Source organism: Scomber japonicus, chromosome 5 (genome assembly GCF_027409825.1).
Source record: "Scomber japonicus isolate fScoJap1 chromosome 5, fScoJap1.pri, whole genome shotgun sequence".
NCBI classification, from domain to species: Eukaryota; Metazoa; Chordata; class Actinopteri; order Scombriformes; family Scombridae; genus Scomber; species Scomber japonicus.
The window spans coordinates 35,133,348-35,148,417 of NC_070582.1; the positions used below are offsets into that span (position 1 = coordinate 35,133,348).

Sequence of the window (15,070 nt, forward strand, 5' to 3'; positions counted from 1 at the left end):
ACTTTTTCTGGTGTTAGCCTATTGGAGACTTTGAAGTGAAAGCACGTATCGTTACTGTCCTCAACGAGTAGTGGGTGCTGCCGTGAGCCCCTCCCCTGTCCCAAAGCACTCACAGGTGGTCAGGTTCACAGTAGCCTCACACAGCTGCAGTCAGTGCAGAGAGGAGACCCACACCCCAAACCCCTCCGCATCCACCCTGCATAACAGTCTTTTGATTCAATTTGATATTCTAACATTTAACAATAAATATCAAAATGTATTTACATTTTAAAAAACAAACAAACCAAGACTCAACATAAGAAAGCTCATTTGTAGTTCTTAACATATTTAGGGTTTTTTAACTCACTTTTTGTCTCTCCCAAGACGTTATTCCTCTCTCCTACATCGTCCATTACAATAACATGCACATGATAATTATGCAAATTAGACAATGACGTCATTTAGCGACTTCTAGCGACTTTTAGGACAGCCAATAGCTACTTTCCTTACTGAGGAGTTGGCAACACTGAATACATTCATGGTCTACATCTTCGCTCAAACAAGCAGAAGCAACTACATTATTTGTCTTGCACTGACTGGTAAGTTACATCATATCACACAAAATATATCGACTATCAAATATAGCCTACATCATTGTAAACATTTTCGTGTAGTCTAGTAGCTTGCTAACTTCAACCTTACAAGTACCAGCCAACTGAAGCAAATGAGCTAATTTTGTTTAGCCAACACGGCTAATTTTAGTCATTTAAATGACTCATTAGTTAATTTAAAATTAGCGACTGACTTTTGTGCTTAATGAGATATTCTCACAAACATGTGGGCAGTTAATTAGCCCTGCACCGCAGACTTCAGGTGAGTCTCGGCCAAAGATGGCTCAAGGCAGCCACAGCTTGGACTTGACCGCCTGCTTCATGTCCAGACAATGTATTGCTCCACTCACTAACGCAACACGTCCGGTTGAATTTTAACTGTGCCGGTGGTCAGTCGGTGAGAAGGTTGCAGCGCGTGTGCATGGTGGAGTATGTTGTTTTTATTAATTTCGCACTAATTGATAAGAGCAGCCACACTGTTTTGTCATAACAAAGTCTTACTTTCAAGTAATTAAAACCTACATGTGCACATTATTCAGTGTTAATCAACGTTTGTTATTGATTGTGAAATTCATTGTATGGTCACTGGCTCATAATTTTAGAGCAGGTTGACATAATCCATTTGGAATAATGTAAAACAAATATGGGCAACTGTGACTATAAAAACTATTAAAATACTACTGTACTATGAAAACTTTACATGATCAAAAACATAAGCTGATGTAGTCAGTAAATGTATACAATTTTGGTCTAATGGATGACTACTGTTAATAAAAATATGTAAAACTGATACTTTGTGATTTCATAAGCAGGGACATGGTCAGATATTGTAGAATTGTTGTAGAATTGATTAAATGCATTTTGTTTCTAATTGGAACGTCTTGTCTTTTACAGGTACATAATTCTAAGAACCATCCTCTTACATCAAGTGTATGCTGGGGCAACTTCTGTGTTTGTAAGTATGGAGGCTACCAAAATATAGAAAATAGAAAACTCAACATATTACAGTGAAACTCATTTTGTTGTGATGTTCAGATGAATCAATATAAAGCATACAAATCCATAGCTGAGTTACATGACCCTTTGTCTAAAGGGTGTGCTGGCTGTATTTAACCATCCAGCTGAAAGACAGTTGTTAATGACTGTACAACTAATACATTGTTTTTGTCTTTGTTCACAGATATGTGAATGTGGCCATGTAAAGTGTGTAACAGCACATGCTCAGGTTACTACCTTCTCATGTCAGAGGTGTGGATGTGAAGAACTTTCAACTGAGAAGGAATACTTTATTCATATAAACCAGCATCTTAAGCAATCTAAGTAATATGGAACATCTTTATTTTATTACACTTATGGGGGATAAGAACTTAATCATGTCATAATTTTACTCACTAATAATTGTCATCTTTGTGTGTTTGTGTCTTCACTCTAGATTGATAAAGCAGGATGACAGAACCAGTTAGCTTCAGAGTTCTTTTTGGAGGTGACGACGATACAAGAAAACTAGTCATTCAATCTATAATGCCGACATCTGTGGATGAATTGGCTCCTGAGATTAAGACTTTCTTTGGTGTGACGGAGCACTTCAGGCTTCAATACAAATATGTAGACTTTGGAAATGCTTGCCCTGTGAGGCTACCAGCTCGGTGATCTCAGATTCACCCACTACAAACATCTGGTCCACAATACCAGCGACTGCCCCCCATTGCATCTACTAGCTCCTCATCACAACAACCAACTGATTCAACATCTATCGACTCCCATAGCAGCAATGATACCATCATTTTGTCATCTCCTGAGTCTCGGTCCTGCTCTTGGCCTCAAGTCTTTGTCGTGCCACGGTTTTCATATTGTGCTGAGATGGTGCTCCAGAAGGGAAATTATGATTTCAATGCAAATGGAACTCTTATTTCTCTTACCCCAAAAGTCAGATCAGATATTCTAGGGACTGAAAGGTGGATTTTAAGAGACGAGTGGTAAACAGGGGTGTTTTTTTTGTGGTTTTTTTTACAGTTATCCTGCTTTTAAGAGTTTTTGACACAGTTTGTTATTGCTGCACAATGCACTTGTAATTAAACATGTCAGTGGGGTGGTGCAAAGCCACTCAGCCACATGGCACTGTCTTGTATTGATCGGGTAATGACTAAAATTTCAAAAGAAAAAAGTCTGGTAATCCTTGAAATGTTGGTTTACTGTAAGCATACAGTTATCCTGCTGTTAAGTAGAGTTCTTGACACAGTTTGTTATTGCTGCAGAAAGGTCTGTTTCCTAATAAATACAATGTTTAACAAGCTGATCTGACTGTTTATAATATTGTTACTGTAGGTACAGGCTGAATGAAAAAAACTAAATATCTGGTTAAAAATATAAAATTCATTGGGTTTATTATTTCAAGTACATAAACCTTATGCATTTCATTTAAATTGCATAAACCTTTTTCTAAGTATTTCAAATACATTGGAGTAATTCATATTGAATACATACACTCATTCTTAAGTATTTGAAACAAATTGGATTTATTAATGATGAATACATAAATCTGTCATTGTTTATTCAAAACACATTGGGTTAATTAGTATTATTACATAAATCTCATTCTTAATTGTTTCATTTACATTTGACTGACAAATATGCAGCACATAAAGTTTATTGGCCTGCTTATGTTAAATTTAAGTAATTCAAATGGATGGAAATTTGATATGCAATTGAAATACATAAATCTAATGAATTAGGCCTAAATATTTCTGTGAGTGTAGGGGTGTACCGGTCATGTACCGGGGGAGGCGGGGGACATTGAGTCCGAGTGGACCATGTTCCGTGCCTCCATTGCCTCCGGGCGGCTTTGAAGAGATTCTGGACCACCATCCGGCGTCTCAGGAGGGGGAAGCAGTGAATCGTCAACACTGTATACGCTGCTGACCTCGACCACCTATGGTCATGAGCTTTGGGGTAGTGACCGAAAGAACAAGATCGCGGGTACAAGCGGCCGAAATGAGCTGTAATAATCAACAGTGATACCGCATCTCCCGACACAAGGCATTGCGAATTAATTCTGCCTCGATATCTATCGGATAGAAACGGACCATCCATGTCTGGCAGCTTGCTTCAGGAAGGAGGAGACAGGTAGAAACTCAGGGTTTTCTGAAAGAAAACCTGCTCACTGGCAGGTTATGTTCACAGAGTCAATTACCATGGTGACTGACTCAGAGTTTCAGTTACCTCTCTTTGTGGAACGGATAACACCGAGTTTCCTCATCTCAGGGTTAACTTATTCTGAGTTTTCCATATAACCCGCTTTCTGGAAAACCCCACAGTTCTACCTCATGATGGATGTTAATGTTTCACGCATGCAGGGTGTTTTGATGATTTAAATCATTTTATAGAGCCATAGATTATTTGCATTTGTCTATTTTTTTGAATTGTTTGCACACCGTATTTGGAATACAGTTTTTGATTTTGTGTTTACTTTACTATCTCTTTGGGACTCAATTACTGTTACTGTAATTTTTTTGCCCCTCTTTTTGGTCTCTTTGTTTTCTTTTAGTTTTATCCCTCCTCTTCTCCCCACTGTCTCTCTCCATTATTGTACAGTATACATTGGGTCAGGCAGTGTCAATCTAACTTGTCACTATTGTTCCTATAGATGGCTAATGCTGTGAAGACCACAGGTAATGGAGTGCATCTAATTTCTTGGAATACTAAGGGCATGAACAACACAGTTAAAATTGGTAAGGTCTTGACGCAGCTACAGCATCTTAAAGGGGACGTGATGTTTCTCCAAGAAACACATCTTAAAACAGGTGATATCTATATTTCCCAACTGACAAGGGCTGAAAGGGCTAGGCGAGTGGAAATTGCAGATGAAACAAATGTTTTTTTGAACAGGAAGATAAGGCAGGGAGACTCCTGGCACAGCAGGCGTGCACAGCTTGCACTTCTAGATACATTACCTAAATTAAGTTACCTGATAGTAGTCACTTCTGACCCAATAGTTATTATTAAGTCGTTTTCTGATTTCTATACCAAATTGTACACTTCTGAATGCCCTCCAGTCACCGCAACGACCCCTAACCCTTTAGACTTGTTAACATATCCTCAAATGGATAAATACATTGTCAGAGAACTGGGTAGACCTATCTCTTTGTCAGAGATACATGGGCTACATTCACACTGCAGGCCTTAATGCTCAATTCCGATTTATTGCTCAAATCCAATATTTTTGTTTGTCTGTTCATATTACACTTTTAAATGTTTCCTCCTGAAGTGAGCCACATGCTCAGTTGATCATTAATGAGGTCAAGCACAGAACAGTGTTCATGGAAGCGAACATGGCAACAGCAATGCGGTCATAGTGCTGGGAGGTACAACCAAAAATGTATATCACGTTTTTTTTTTTTTCATGCATAATCAGGTGTTCACAACATCTTCTATTAGTTGAGAGAGGAACTATGACTCTACTGCAGTAGATTGATTTAGGATGGACTATTTTACTGTCATGCCCTCCCGTTTTGTCTTTTCTCCCGGAAATCTTCCGTAATTTACAGCCGCAACTTTGTTTGTTAATGATAATAAAGAGCACAATAACAAAGGTTTTATTTTGAAAGCTTAGACAGGAAGCCGCCACAGCTCCGTTAGTTTGACAGAAGCTGAAACACACAGCGAAATGTTTTTAACTGTAAATAAAAGTGCAGAGTTTCCAGCCTGCGTCAGACAATGCTGAGTTTACTGACTAATTATTAAAAACCAGGAAGTGTTGCATGAACTTTCGTCATCTTAACTCGCTCGGCAGGCACACATCTTCTGCTGCTTGTTGAACAGCAAGAAGTGCAACACTGAAAAGGGTCCCGCCTGAAACAGTGTCGCGTTCCTAACGTTGTGTGATGAAATACACCGGTATGGCAGTACATTAAAAATTCATATCATAACTGTAAATATATACTATGAATTGATGCTAAAATGCTAAAATATCAGATACTGGGATTAATTACCTTATTGTTTGTTTCATATGATTTTGTGGTGCTGTGTGTGACAGTTTGAAAGCATTAAGTGTGTTGTGTAATATGAATGTACTCAAGATGACAGTGGAAAAGTACTGAAGACACTTGACCTTTTGTAAGACATGTTGGTTATCAGTATGTACTAACAATGATCAAGAAGTAGCTGTCTCTGGAGGTAAAGAAGACATGATAACAACAAGGGGGGCTACCGCCCTGAAGGCATAGATACAGGATGTATTGTGTTCTGTAGTTTCAGAGATAAGAACTATCTCACTACACCGGACGTTGATTGAGGGGGTCACATGAAGTCACATGAAGTCACATGAAGTCACATAGCCTGAAATGTGAGCAGGCAGAGGATGAAGTCAGATCAACAAACCAATCAGAAGAAGACAACACATTATACATTGCATAAACATTTTGTATTGCATATAAGACTGGGTCAGGGAGAGCATAGTCAGTCAGACTTTGTGAACTGACACACTTTGTTGTTCGTCAGGGATAGGAAAATCTTGACCCAGAGTTCTGTATGCTGTGTTCATTTACTGCTAAATAAATGGCATATTGAGACCGAATATCTTCTCCTATTTGCTTTATTAAACGAACACGCGGACTCAGCTCGCACATAGTTTAGTTAGTAAGATTAGTTAGTAAAGAGAGCTACAGTCCAACATAACGAAAATATACACCGGTATTCGGTGTGTACCAGTATACCGCCTAGCACTATAATGGCGCATTCAAAAAAATCCGATATGTATCCGATTCAGTACCACATTTGAAAGGCTATGTTCACACCACAGTTAAAAGTGACCTGAATCCAATTTGGAAATGTCAAATTCAATGTGACTTGTGCTGTTCACATTGTCAGAAACAAATCAGATATGGGTCACATTTGAGCAAATCGGATTCAGGTCACTTTTAACTGTGGTGTGAACATAGCCATGATGTCACAGTTCTGCTCTTCTCCTGCTGCTGGTAAATTTCCATTCACCACACCCCTGCTCCACTCCTGTTAATCAGCCACACCCACTTCATCAGCCAACTCTGCACACCTGGACTCTCAGCTGCAGCTCATACCCAATCAACCCATTATATGTTCCTGTTTCCTGTTGTCCACTCACTCTGACAGATCATCATTTGCTTCATCTACATACCAGCACTCATTCACGGAGTCCCTGGTTTTGACCTCCTATCCTCATGTCTAAATGCATAGATGCTGTATCGATGTGCCTACACACCATCTTGGTACAGGGCCACTTGCTCTATGTGTGTGTGTGTGTGTGTGTGTGTGCATTTCATCCTCTCAGTTTACAAAAAACTGCGTGCACCCCAGTTTCTGTTTACACTAACCCGTGTATATATGCCATCAAGAGCAGCTCAAGCCCACGTTAGCCAATCAGAATCCTGCATAGCACTTCATTGCTCCACATAGAACAGCACTTGTATTTGCAAATGCAAACTAATACAAAGGGATTGCACCAGCATAAATGTGACTGCTATTCTTCATGCATCCATGATGATGATAGATTGTAAACAATGTCACATTTAACCCAGGAGCAGTTTCTGTCTCTCCCCGAATCTCTGTTTTTCTCTGTTTACCTGCAAACTGAGTTTTCCAAAATCTCCACTCTGGCCGGAGTTTTTAAAAAGCATCGTTTTCAGGGGAGAATTCTGTTTGTGTCTAAACGGAGGGTGCAAACGATGGTTAATGTCTCTTTTTAAAAATAACCGGGTACATATAAACAAGGCCTACAGTATGTCTAAATGCAGCAGCCTTCTGTTCCTGACTTTGAGTATTGCCTGTTCCTGTTTGCCTGTGGCTGTGTGGCATCCTCCAGCTTCGATCCTGTCAGGACAGCCCAGAAACTCCAGCTTGGTCAACCTCATGTCTGTAAGTGCTACTGGCATTGTCTTACCTGCTGCGAACTTTGTCTTCAGTGACCCTCAGCCCTTCCTGTCCCCCTACGCATTGCCATATAAACTGTACAGTTACCTTGCGGACTATATAATAAAGATCATTTTAAAACTGCTCCCTGGTTCTGTGCTGCTGATGAGTCCTACCACTTCCACACCTGTTACACATGAAGCTATCAACGCTATGCAAAACAGGAAGTCTCCTGGTCCGATGGTGTCACAGTTGAATTCTATAAGGCATACTCGATGAAGTTAGCTCCTGTTCTCGTGAGAATGTTCAATGCTTCCTTTACTGAAGGCCGACTACAAGCGACCTTGTACGAGGCATACAGTATATTTAATTGCTTCTGAAGAAGGACCGGGATCTTAAAATAGCGGAGGAGGGATTCAGATAGGTGGGGTTGTTTTTTACCAGCTCCCTCAGGGATCTCTTAAGAGCTTTCAGCCGTTACTAGATAAATATAGATCAGACTCGTCCAGATGGGCTGTCCTCCCGCTTTCTCTTGCAGGCCACTTTCAACACATCCCAATTTGTCTTATAAAATCCTTTTTTGCTAATCTCGACCAACAACTTAATCTGGCATAATAAATGAGCCTGTATTAAGGAACATTCTTCAGCTGTATTCCAAACTTTCAAACAGGCTCTCAATACAAATTTACCGAATCCCTTGACCCTAACCCTGTTTTTGGTCTCCCTCTGTCAGAAAATTTGCCCATGACTACACAGCGTGTCATTGCCTTCATGACCCTGCTGGCCAGATGTAGCATACTTCTCAAATGGAAACCTATTTCTCCCCCAACTCACAACAGCTGGATACGTGAAATCTTATGTCTGCAGTTAGAGAAGTTAAGGTTCTCACAGAAGGGATCTCTGACATCATTTCATAAAACCTGGGTCCCCCTGCTTGCCTATATTAGCTATTAACTTACTGTTTTACCTGATGATGCTGAGGATACTTTTTAAACAACACCCCCCCCCCCATTTTATTTTTTTTTTGCAAATACAGCTGAGTTCAGTAGACCAAAACTATGACAACCTAGATTTAAGACCAGGAGGCAGAGCTGCCATCCTACAAGTTTCTCTGCGTTTCCATTAGAGAAGTTACCTCAGTACTGATAAAGTAATTATAGTAGGTGATTTTAATATTCCTGTGGATGTTGATGATGACAACAATGATAAATGTGAATGAGCCCACTCAGTTATAACCACACCCTCCACCTTGTTCTGACATATGGTATTGAAACTAAACATTTAATAGTTTTCCCTCAAAATCCTTTTTTATCAGACCATTATTTAATACTGTTACTGGACTATAAGCCATTAGACAAACATGTTCTTACTAGATGTTTATCTGAAAGTGTTTTCACTAAATTTAAGGAAATATTCTGAATTCAATAACATGTCTCAATACAACAGAGATTTCTTATTCTGACTTTAGTCCCTCCCAGATTGATCATATTGTTGATAGTGCTGCAGACTCACTGAGAACAACTCTGGATTCCATCCCTCCTTTAAAAAATAAGATAATAAAACAACAGAATAGCTCCATGGTATAATTCTCAAAATCTGCAATTAAAGCAAACTTCACAAAAATGAGAGAATATGGCGCTCCACCAAACTAGAAGAATCACGGTTAGTCTGACAAGTCAGTCTTAAAATATATAAGAAGGCCCTCCGTAACGCCAGAGTTGCCTACTACTCATCACTAATCGCGGAGAATAAAAACAGTCCAAGGTTTCTTTTCAGTACTTTGGCTAAACTGACAAAGAGCCACAATGGTAATTATTATTTATTTATTTTTTGTTTCTGCACTTTAAAGACGGCATCTCAATTTCGTTGTGCTTTGTACAATGACAATAAAGACTTTCTATGCTATTCTGTTAACAAATGAAGGAAGAATGACTGGACAAACTCAAAGAAGGCCACCTCTGTCCTGGGATGCCCCCACGACCTGGTGGAGGGAGAGAGAATAATGATGGCTAAGCTGTTTTAGCTGATGAACAATGACTCCCAACCCATGAAAAACACCATGACTGCACTGGAGAGCTCATTCAGTGACAGACTCCTTCACCCAAAGTGTGTGAAGGAGCAATATCACAGGTCCTTCCTCCCTGCAGCTGCCAGACCATACAACCAGCACTGCTCCAGTAAACCTCAACCCCCCCCCCCCCTTCATGTATAGTACTAATTTGAAATTGTGTGCAATATATATATTTAACTTAATCTGTGCAATAAGAATATCACCTCTGGTATATTATCACGTAATACCATTACTATTAAATAATGTCACAATTATTTTTATTATATATTTTATAGTGGTGGGCATAGATTATTTTTTTAATCTGGATTAATCTCACTGTAATCTTGGAATTAATCTAGATTAATCTAGAATAAAATGGCTCATATGAATTCCGCCGAAGGCATTCAGAATATGTGTGCTACCCAAATAATGACTAAAAGTAAGTCTTTGAGAACGGGTTTCTCAAGCCAGGTGGCGCATTAGACCAGGGGCTCATCTCCTGTTTCCACAATGCATCACAAACTGCTTGAGAAAGCTGTTCTATGATAATTGGTGATGAAAATAAATCATGTTCAATAAGATGTACTTGTGTTTACTAACTGTTTATTCAGTTAAACATAAATTTTGAACTGTGGGCCTGCATAAGAGGTTGTGATGAACTGCTTACAGTCAGTAGCTTTGTGTCAATCAGTCCAAGCTTTATTTCTCCTTTCTTCCACCAGTCACTCAGGCAGACCTGCTTGTTCACATTTTCTGGTGACAAACTAGATCGCCGCGCTACCACTACATCCACGCTAAAATATTGTAACGAACTGGGCATGTCACTGTTTTGTGTTTTATAAATTTGAGAGTTTAAGCCAGATTCTGTTCTGTTCAGTTAAAGTGCTGGTTTTTCCGAGTGTCTGAACGCGTCTTGAGAGTGAGACTTGCAGCTAGCATGTAGGTGTGTTTGTTGTTGTTAGCCTCTGCATAAGAAGACGGCAGCACGTGTGTGGCGAGTGAGCTACTGATGTTAGGTTTTTGTTGTTTTGGCGTTGGCTACGGCCCACAGTAGCCTGTGTAACAGTCAAGAATAAAAAGCTAAACCGGCTAACGTCTCGGGGTGTGGTTATTGAGGGACGTTACAATATCAAGGTGAGAGCAGGCCCGGCCCTAACCAATGTGGCGCCCTAGGCAAGATTTTAGGTGGCGCCCCCCTTGCATCGAAGTAAATTCCACTGCTGGTGTACATACTCACAAGAAACTGAATAGCTTTATCTTGGACATTCTTTTATTTAAAGAAAGTAATTGCCCAATCAAGATACTACTCTAGAAAGAAATACAAAAAAATATGATATGAATATATGAAATACAATATAAATAGCTTACATAAAGTATGAGATTTAAATACCCACAAAATAAAAAGTGTAAACAAGTGACATGCTGCTGCATCACTGCTGGGTTGTGCTGCTGAGGTGGAGGCAACAGGAGGAGCGCTTGATGCTGGAGGTGGCCCAAGATTTGCAGGAGTGGGACTGAGAAACCTCAACAGCGCATCTGAAGAGAGAAGAGGAGTATGTGACACCAGTCTAATAATAAGAATAAAATGAAATAATATAAATGAAAAATCTAAGAGATACATGCATGATGTTCACTATACTGTACATGTATAATATACAATGTACATTTTCTGATACGCAAATTATATAAGATTCAATTTTATTGTCATTACAACAAAATGCTGATTAGCAGAATGCAAAGAAGTAGTAAACTGCAGTATAATATAGAATGTGGGAATGCTAAGTTATGCTAAAACATGAATGATGTGCACTTTAACACTATAAACACACTTTAGACAATATGAACTGTAACACAACATACAGCTAGGCTTACAACTATAATAAAAGGCATTTTGATTGACTATTACAAGCTAAGAAAACCAGATGTCAATAAAAATGCTGAATAGATCTAATATTTACACATTTCCCTGAGGAAACCCAGGGAGCACAAACCCTAATTTCAACGTTGATTTCCGGTTGAAAACAGGTTGATATGAGGTCTGAACGTCTTTTCAACCGTCTAAAAACGGTTACAACATCAACGTGTCACAAAACACATTTGTTTGATGTCGGTTGATAATTAGTTGTAGCTCTCTACAGAGATTGTATTGATTATTTTGACGTCTAAACAAAACATAATTTCTATATATGAAACTATATATAGACTATGTCTGCACACTAAATAAGCTGGGACTTTTCTATACAGCAATGCCCGGTGAAATATGGTTTATATGTGAAAGTTGAATAAACGTCTCCATATAGCGGGTAAAAAACGTTCACTTTTCAACCAATTTTCAACGTCTTTTCACCGGTTACCATAGACGTCTTTTAGACGTCTTTTCAACCAAAATGTGCTTCCTGGGAAGTAAGGTGGGAGTAATGTAATGTAACTACATTACTATTTTAAACTTAGGCTCTTCCATAATATTAACTGGCGTTAAAACTAACAGTTTAACAACAAACCATGTTATGCTAATGAATAACAACGTTATCGTCGTTCGGCAACAGACAAATAATGTCATGACATCATCTTTATTGTAACGTTACCTCTGTCTTTGTTTCGTTTTTCCTCCTCTTCTTTTCTTTTTTTCATCCCCTGGGCACCAGACAGTTTAAGGCGTTTTGACATGTTGTTGTCGAGCTTGCCTTGGGGTCACGTTAAAAAACGACCATCCTCCCCCAGGTAGCAGGTACAGTCTAATTAGTGGGGGGGGGGGGGGGGGGGTGTGGCGGGCGTGGTGGGCGTGGCGTCTTAGGAAAGTAACGTTAATTTAACTAACCCATGCAGTTAAATTAATGTGGGCTTATTATCTTCATATTAAGACATGATACCAAGTAGTTTTAAGAATAGTGGAAGTTACATTTTTTTCTTCCCCCATTTGTGGCGCCCCCTGGATGGACGGCGCCCTTAGCATTTGCCTATACTGCCTATGCCACGGGCCGGCCCTGGGTGAGAGTCATCATAGCTTGCCTAGTATAGACCGAGCTCCCAACCCAACTTTGAGAATAGATTAACGGCGATATTTTTATCGCCTGATAAGACTCTCATGTTAACGCAGCACATTAACGCCGATAACGGCCCACCACTAATATTTTACTATTATTGTTTGTGTACTTTTGTACTGGCTCTCTAGCGCCCCCTGCAAAATCAATAAAATCGAGCCCCTCGCCACAGATTGACAAGGAGAAATGAAACTCGGTACACATGTTCATCATGTCAAGACGCACCAAAAAGTCTCTTGGACACATACCCTAACACCAACAGGAAGTCGGCCATTTTGAATCAAAATATTGATTTTAATGTCGAATTTGGCATCATATTTGAACGAACTAGTCCTAGATATTTCATCCCATCCACTTCAAATTCACACAGAATCATCTTGAGACATTGGAGACGAAAAGTTATCAAAAGCTTTTTCCCCCGTCATTCCTGGTTGCCGTGGTGATGCGGCGAATTTCGATATCTCGCCATGAAATTTCAAACCCTCATAATTTGACTCCACATGCTCTGCGTCCTGGTCTGAACACATGTACAGTCTCATATTTACTGACAGTCATAGCGACACCTAGTGGCAACAGGAAGTCACTTGCTTCATTCTTTCAATAATTACTCCCATAATCTTAAGTATTTACACCTGACATTGACTCAGCTGAGACATAAGACCTTGGTGATGCTACATTCTGCAGCTCATGACTTATCATCAAATACTGTTGCCATGACAACACATTCAACGCCACGGAAATACGATTATAGTTTTCAGGGGCAAAGGATGCCTCCATGGTAACGAAACTCAACACACACGTCTGGAGTGGGTTCATTTAACATCCTATATACTTCAATGGGATGGGCGTGACTAAACGGCTCAATAGCGCCCCCTTGAATATTTCAAAATTGAACCTCAGCCTTCATGATTGACATAGAAGAATGAAATTCGGTAGGTTTATGAATCATCTTCAGACGCACATAAACGCGATTTGGACCCATACCCTAAGTCCAACAGGAAGTCGGCCATCTTGGGAAAAATGCTCAATTTTGGTGAGTTTTTTTGGTCATTTCCAGGCCTCATATTTTAACGAACTAGTCCTAGAGATTTCATCCCACCCACTTCAAATTCACACAGAATCATCTTGAGACAATGGAGATGAAAAGTTATCAAAAGCTTTTTTTGCATGTCATTCCTGGTTGTTGTGGTGACGTGGCGAATTTCGATGTCTCGCCATGAAATGTCAAACCCTCATAACTTGACTCCACATGGTCTCAGCTTTTCCAAATTTCATATGCTTGCTCAGCGTTGCGGTCTGAACACATGTACAGTCTCATATTTAGTGAAGTCACTTGCTTCATTCTTTCACGAATTACTCCTACTCCTACTACCCATAATCTTAAGTATTTACACTTGAAATTCACTCATCTGAGACATAAGACCAGTTATCAGAATCTTTTTTATGACTTCTTCCTGTTGGGCGTGGCAGTGTGGACAATTTAGATGCTTCGCCATACAGCAGGAAGTCCTTATAACTCCTATAGACATTGTCCCATCTACCCCAAATTCATCATGCATGTAGCCCCCCCATGCATGTATGCATGGGGGGGGTGAGGTCCCGTTCATCGCTGCTTGCAGCTTTAATTGTTCTTATTATTTTCTTATTATTGCGCTTATATTCTATTTGACTGTCCACTTGCTGCTGTGATAATGCAAATTTCCCCATTGTGGGACTAATAAAGGAATATCTTATCTTATAATTTTCATGAGCATATTATAAGGACTTATAAGGGCCTAAGTACATATTAATTAATCCGTATTACAAGGACCTGTGTGCGAGAGCAGAGCAGCTTATAACCTCTCAATAAACAGTAACTTTGGCATGAGAAAGAGGCTAAAGACTGCTTCAACACTGATTTCACTTGATTAATTATAACAAGTTAGACATTAAGGTAGTACATATATGTGTGATGTAATATCATCATCATCATGATAATACTTTGACAACCGATTGATTTCCCACCTGCAGATCCCAACTGGATAGCCAAGATGCAATGGATCCATGGGCTCTTTGCCATCCTGGAAGTGGCTGACATTAAAATGGGACAGAGTATGGTTGACAAATCCATGCATGGAACCATCAGGGCTGTACATGTACTGGTAGACCATCCGAGGGATGAAGTCAGAGGTGAAGGAGATAACAAATGCCTAGGAATTGTGGGTGTGTAGGTGGTGGTAGGGGTGGGAGTGGGAGATTAAGGACAAAAATGGGAGTCAGATTATTATGAATAAACATTACAAACAACGTTACATGTATAAACAAGACAATGTAGAATATAACAACATAGTCACATTAAAATGAAACAATTCCCTGGACAAGATGTTTCGTCACTCCAAGAGGCTTCACCATTTCTATTGGTCAAGAGTCCATCCATGGGAGTAACATTTTCTGCTGCTTTGGACTCCCAACAAATCCTCCAAATTAAATGACAACAATGTAGCTGGTTTATGCGCTTCAAAACGATA

General features: G+C 39.6%; 1 protein-coding gene across 1 annotated transcript in view; it reads right to left on the reverse strand.

Moving 5' to 3' along the window:
- LOC128359522 (anoctamin-1-like) overlaps window positions 1-15,070 on the reverse strand; it is a 151,741-nt gene that overhangs the window by 10,025 nt on the left and 126,646 nt on the right. Inside the window, exon 24 of the mRNA XM_053320014.1 lies at window positions 14,568-14,752. Coding sequence (XP_053175989.1) covers window positions 14,568-14,752 — 185 coding nt within the window. The remainder of the gene's footprint in view (window positions 1-14,567; window positions 14,753-15,070) is intronic.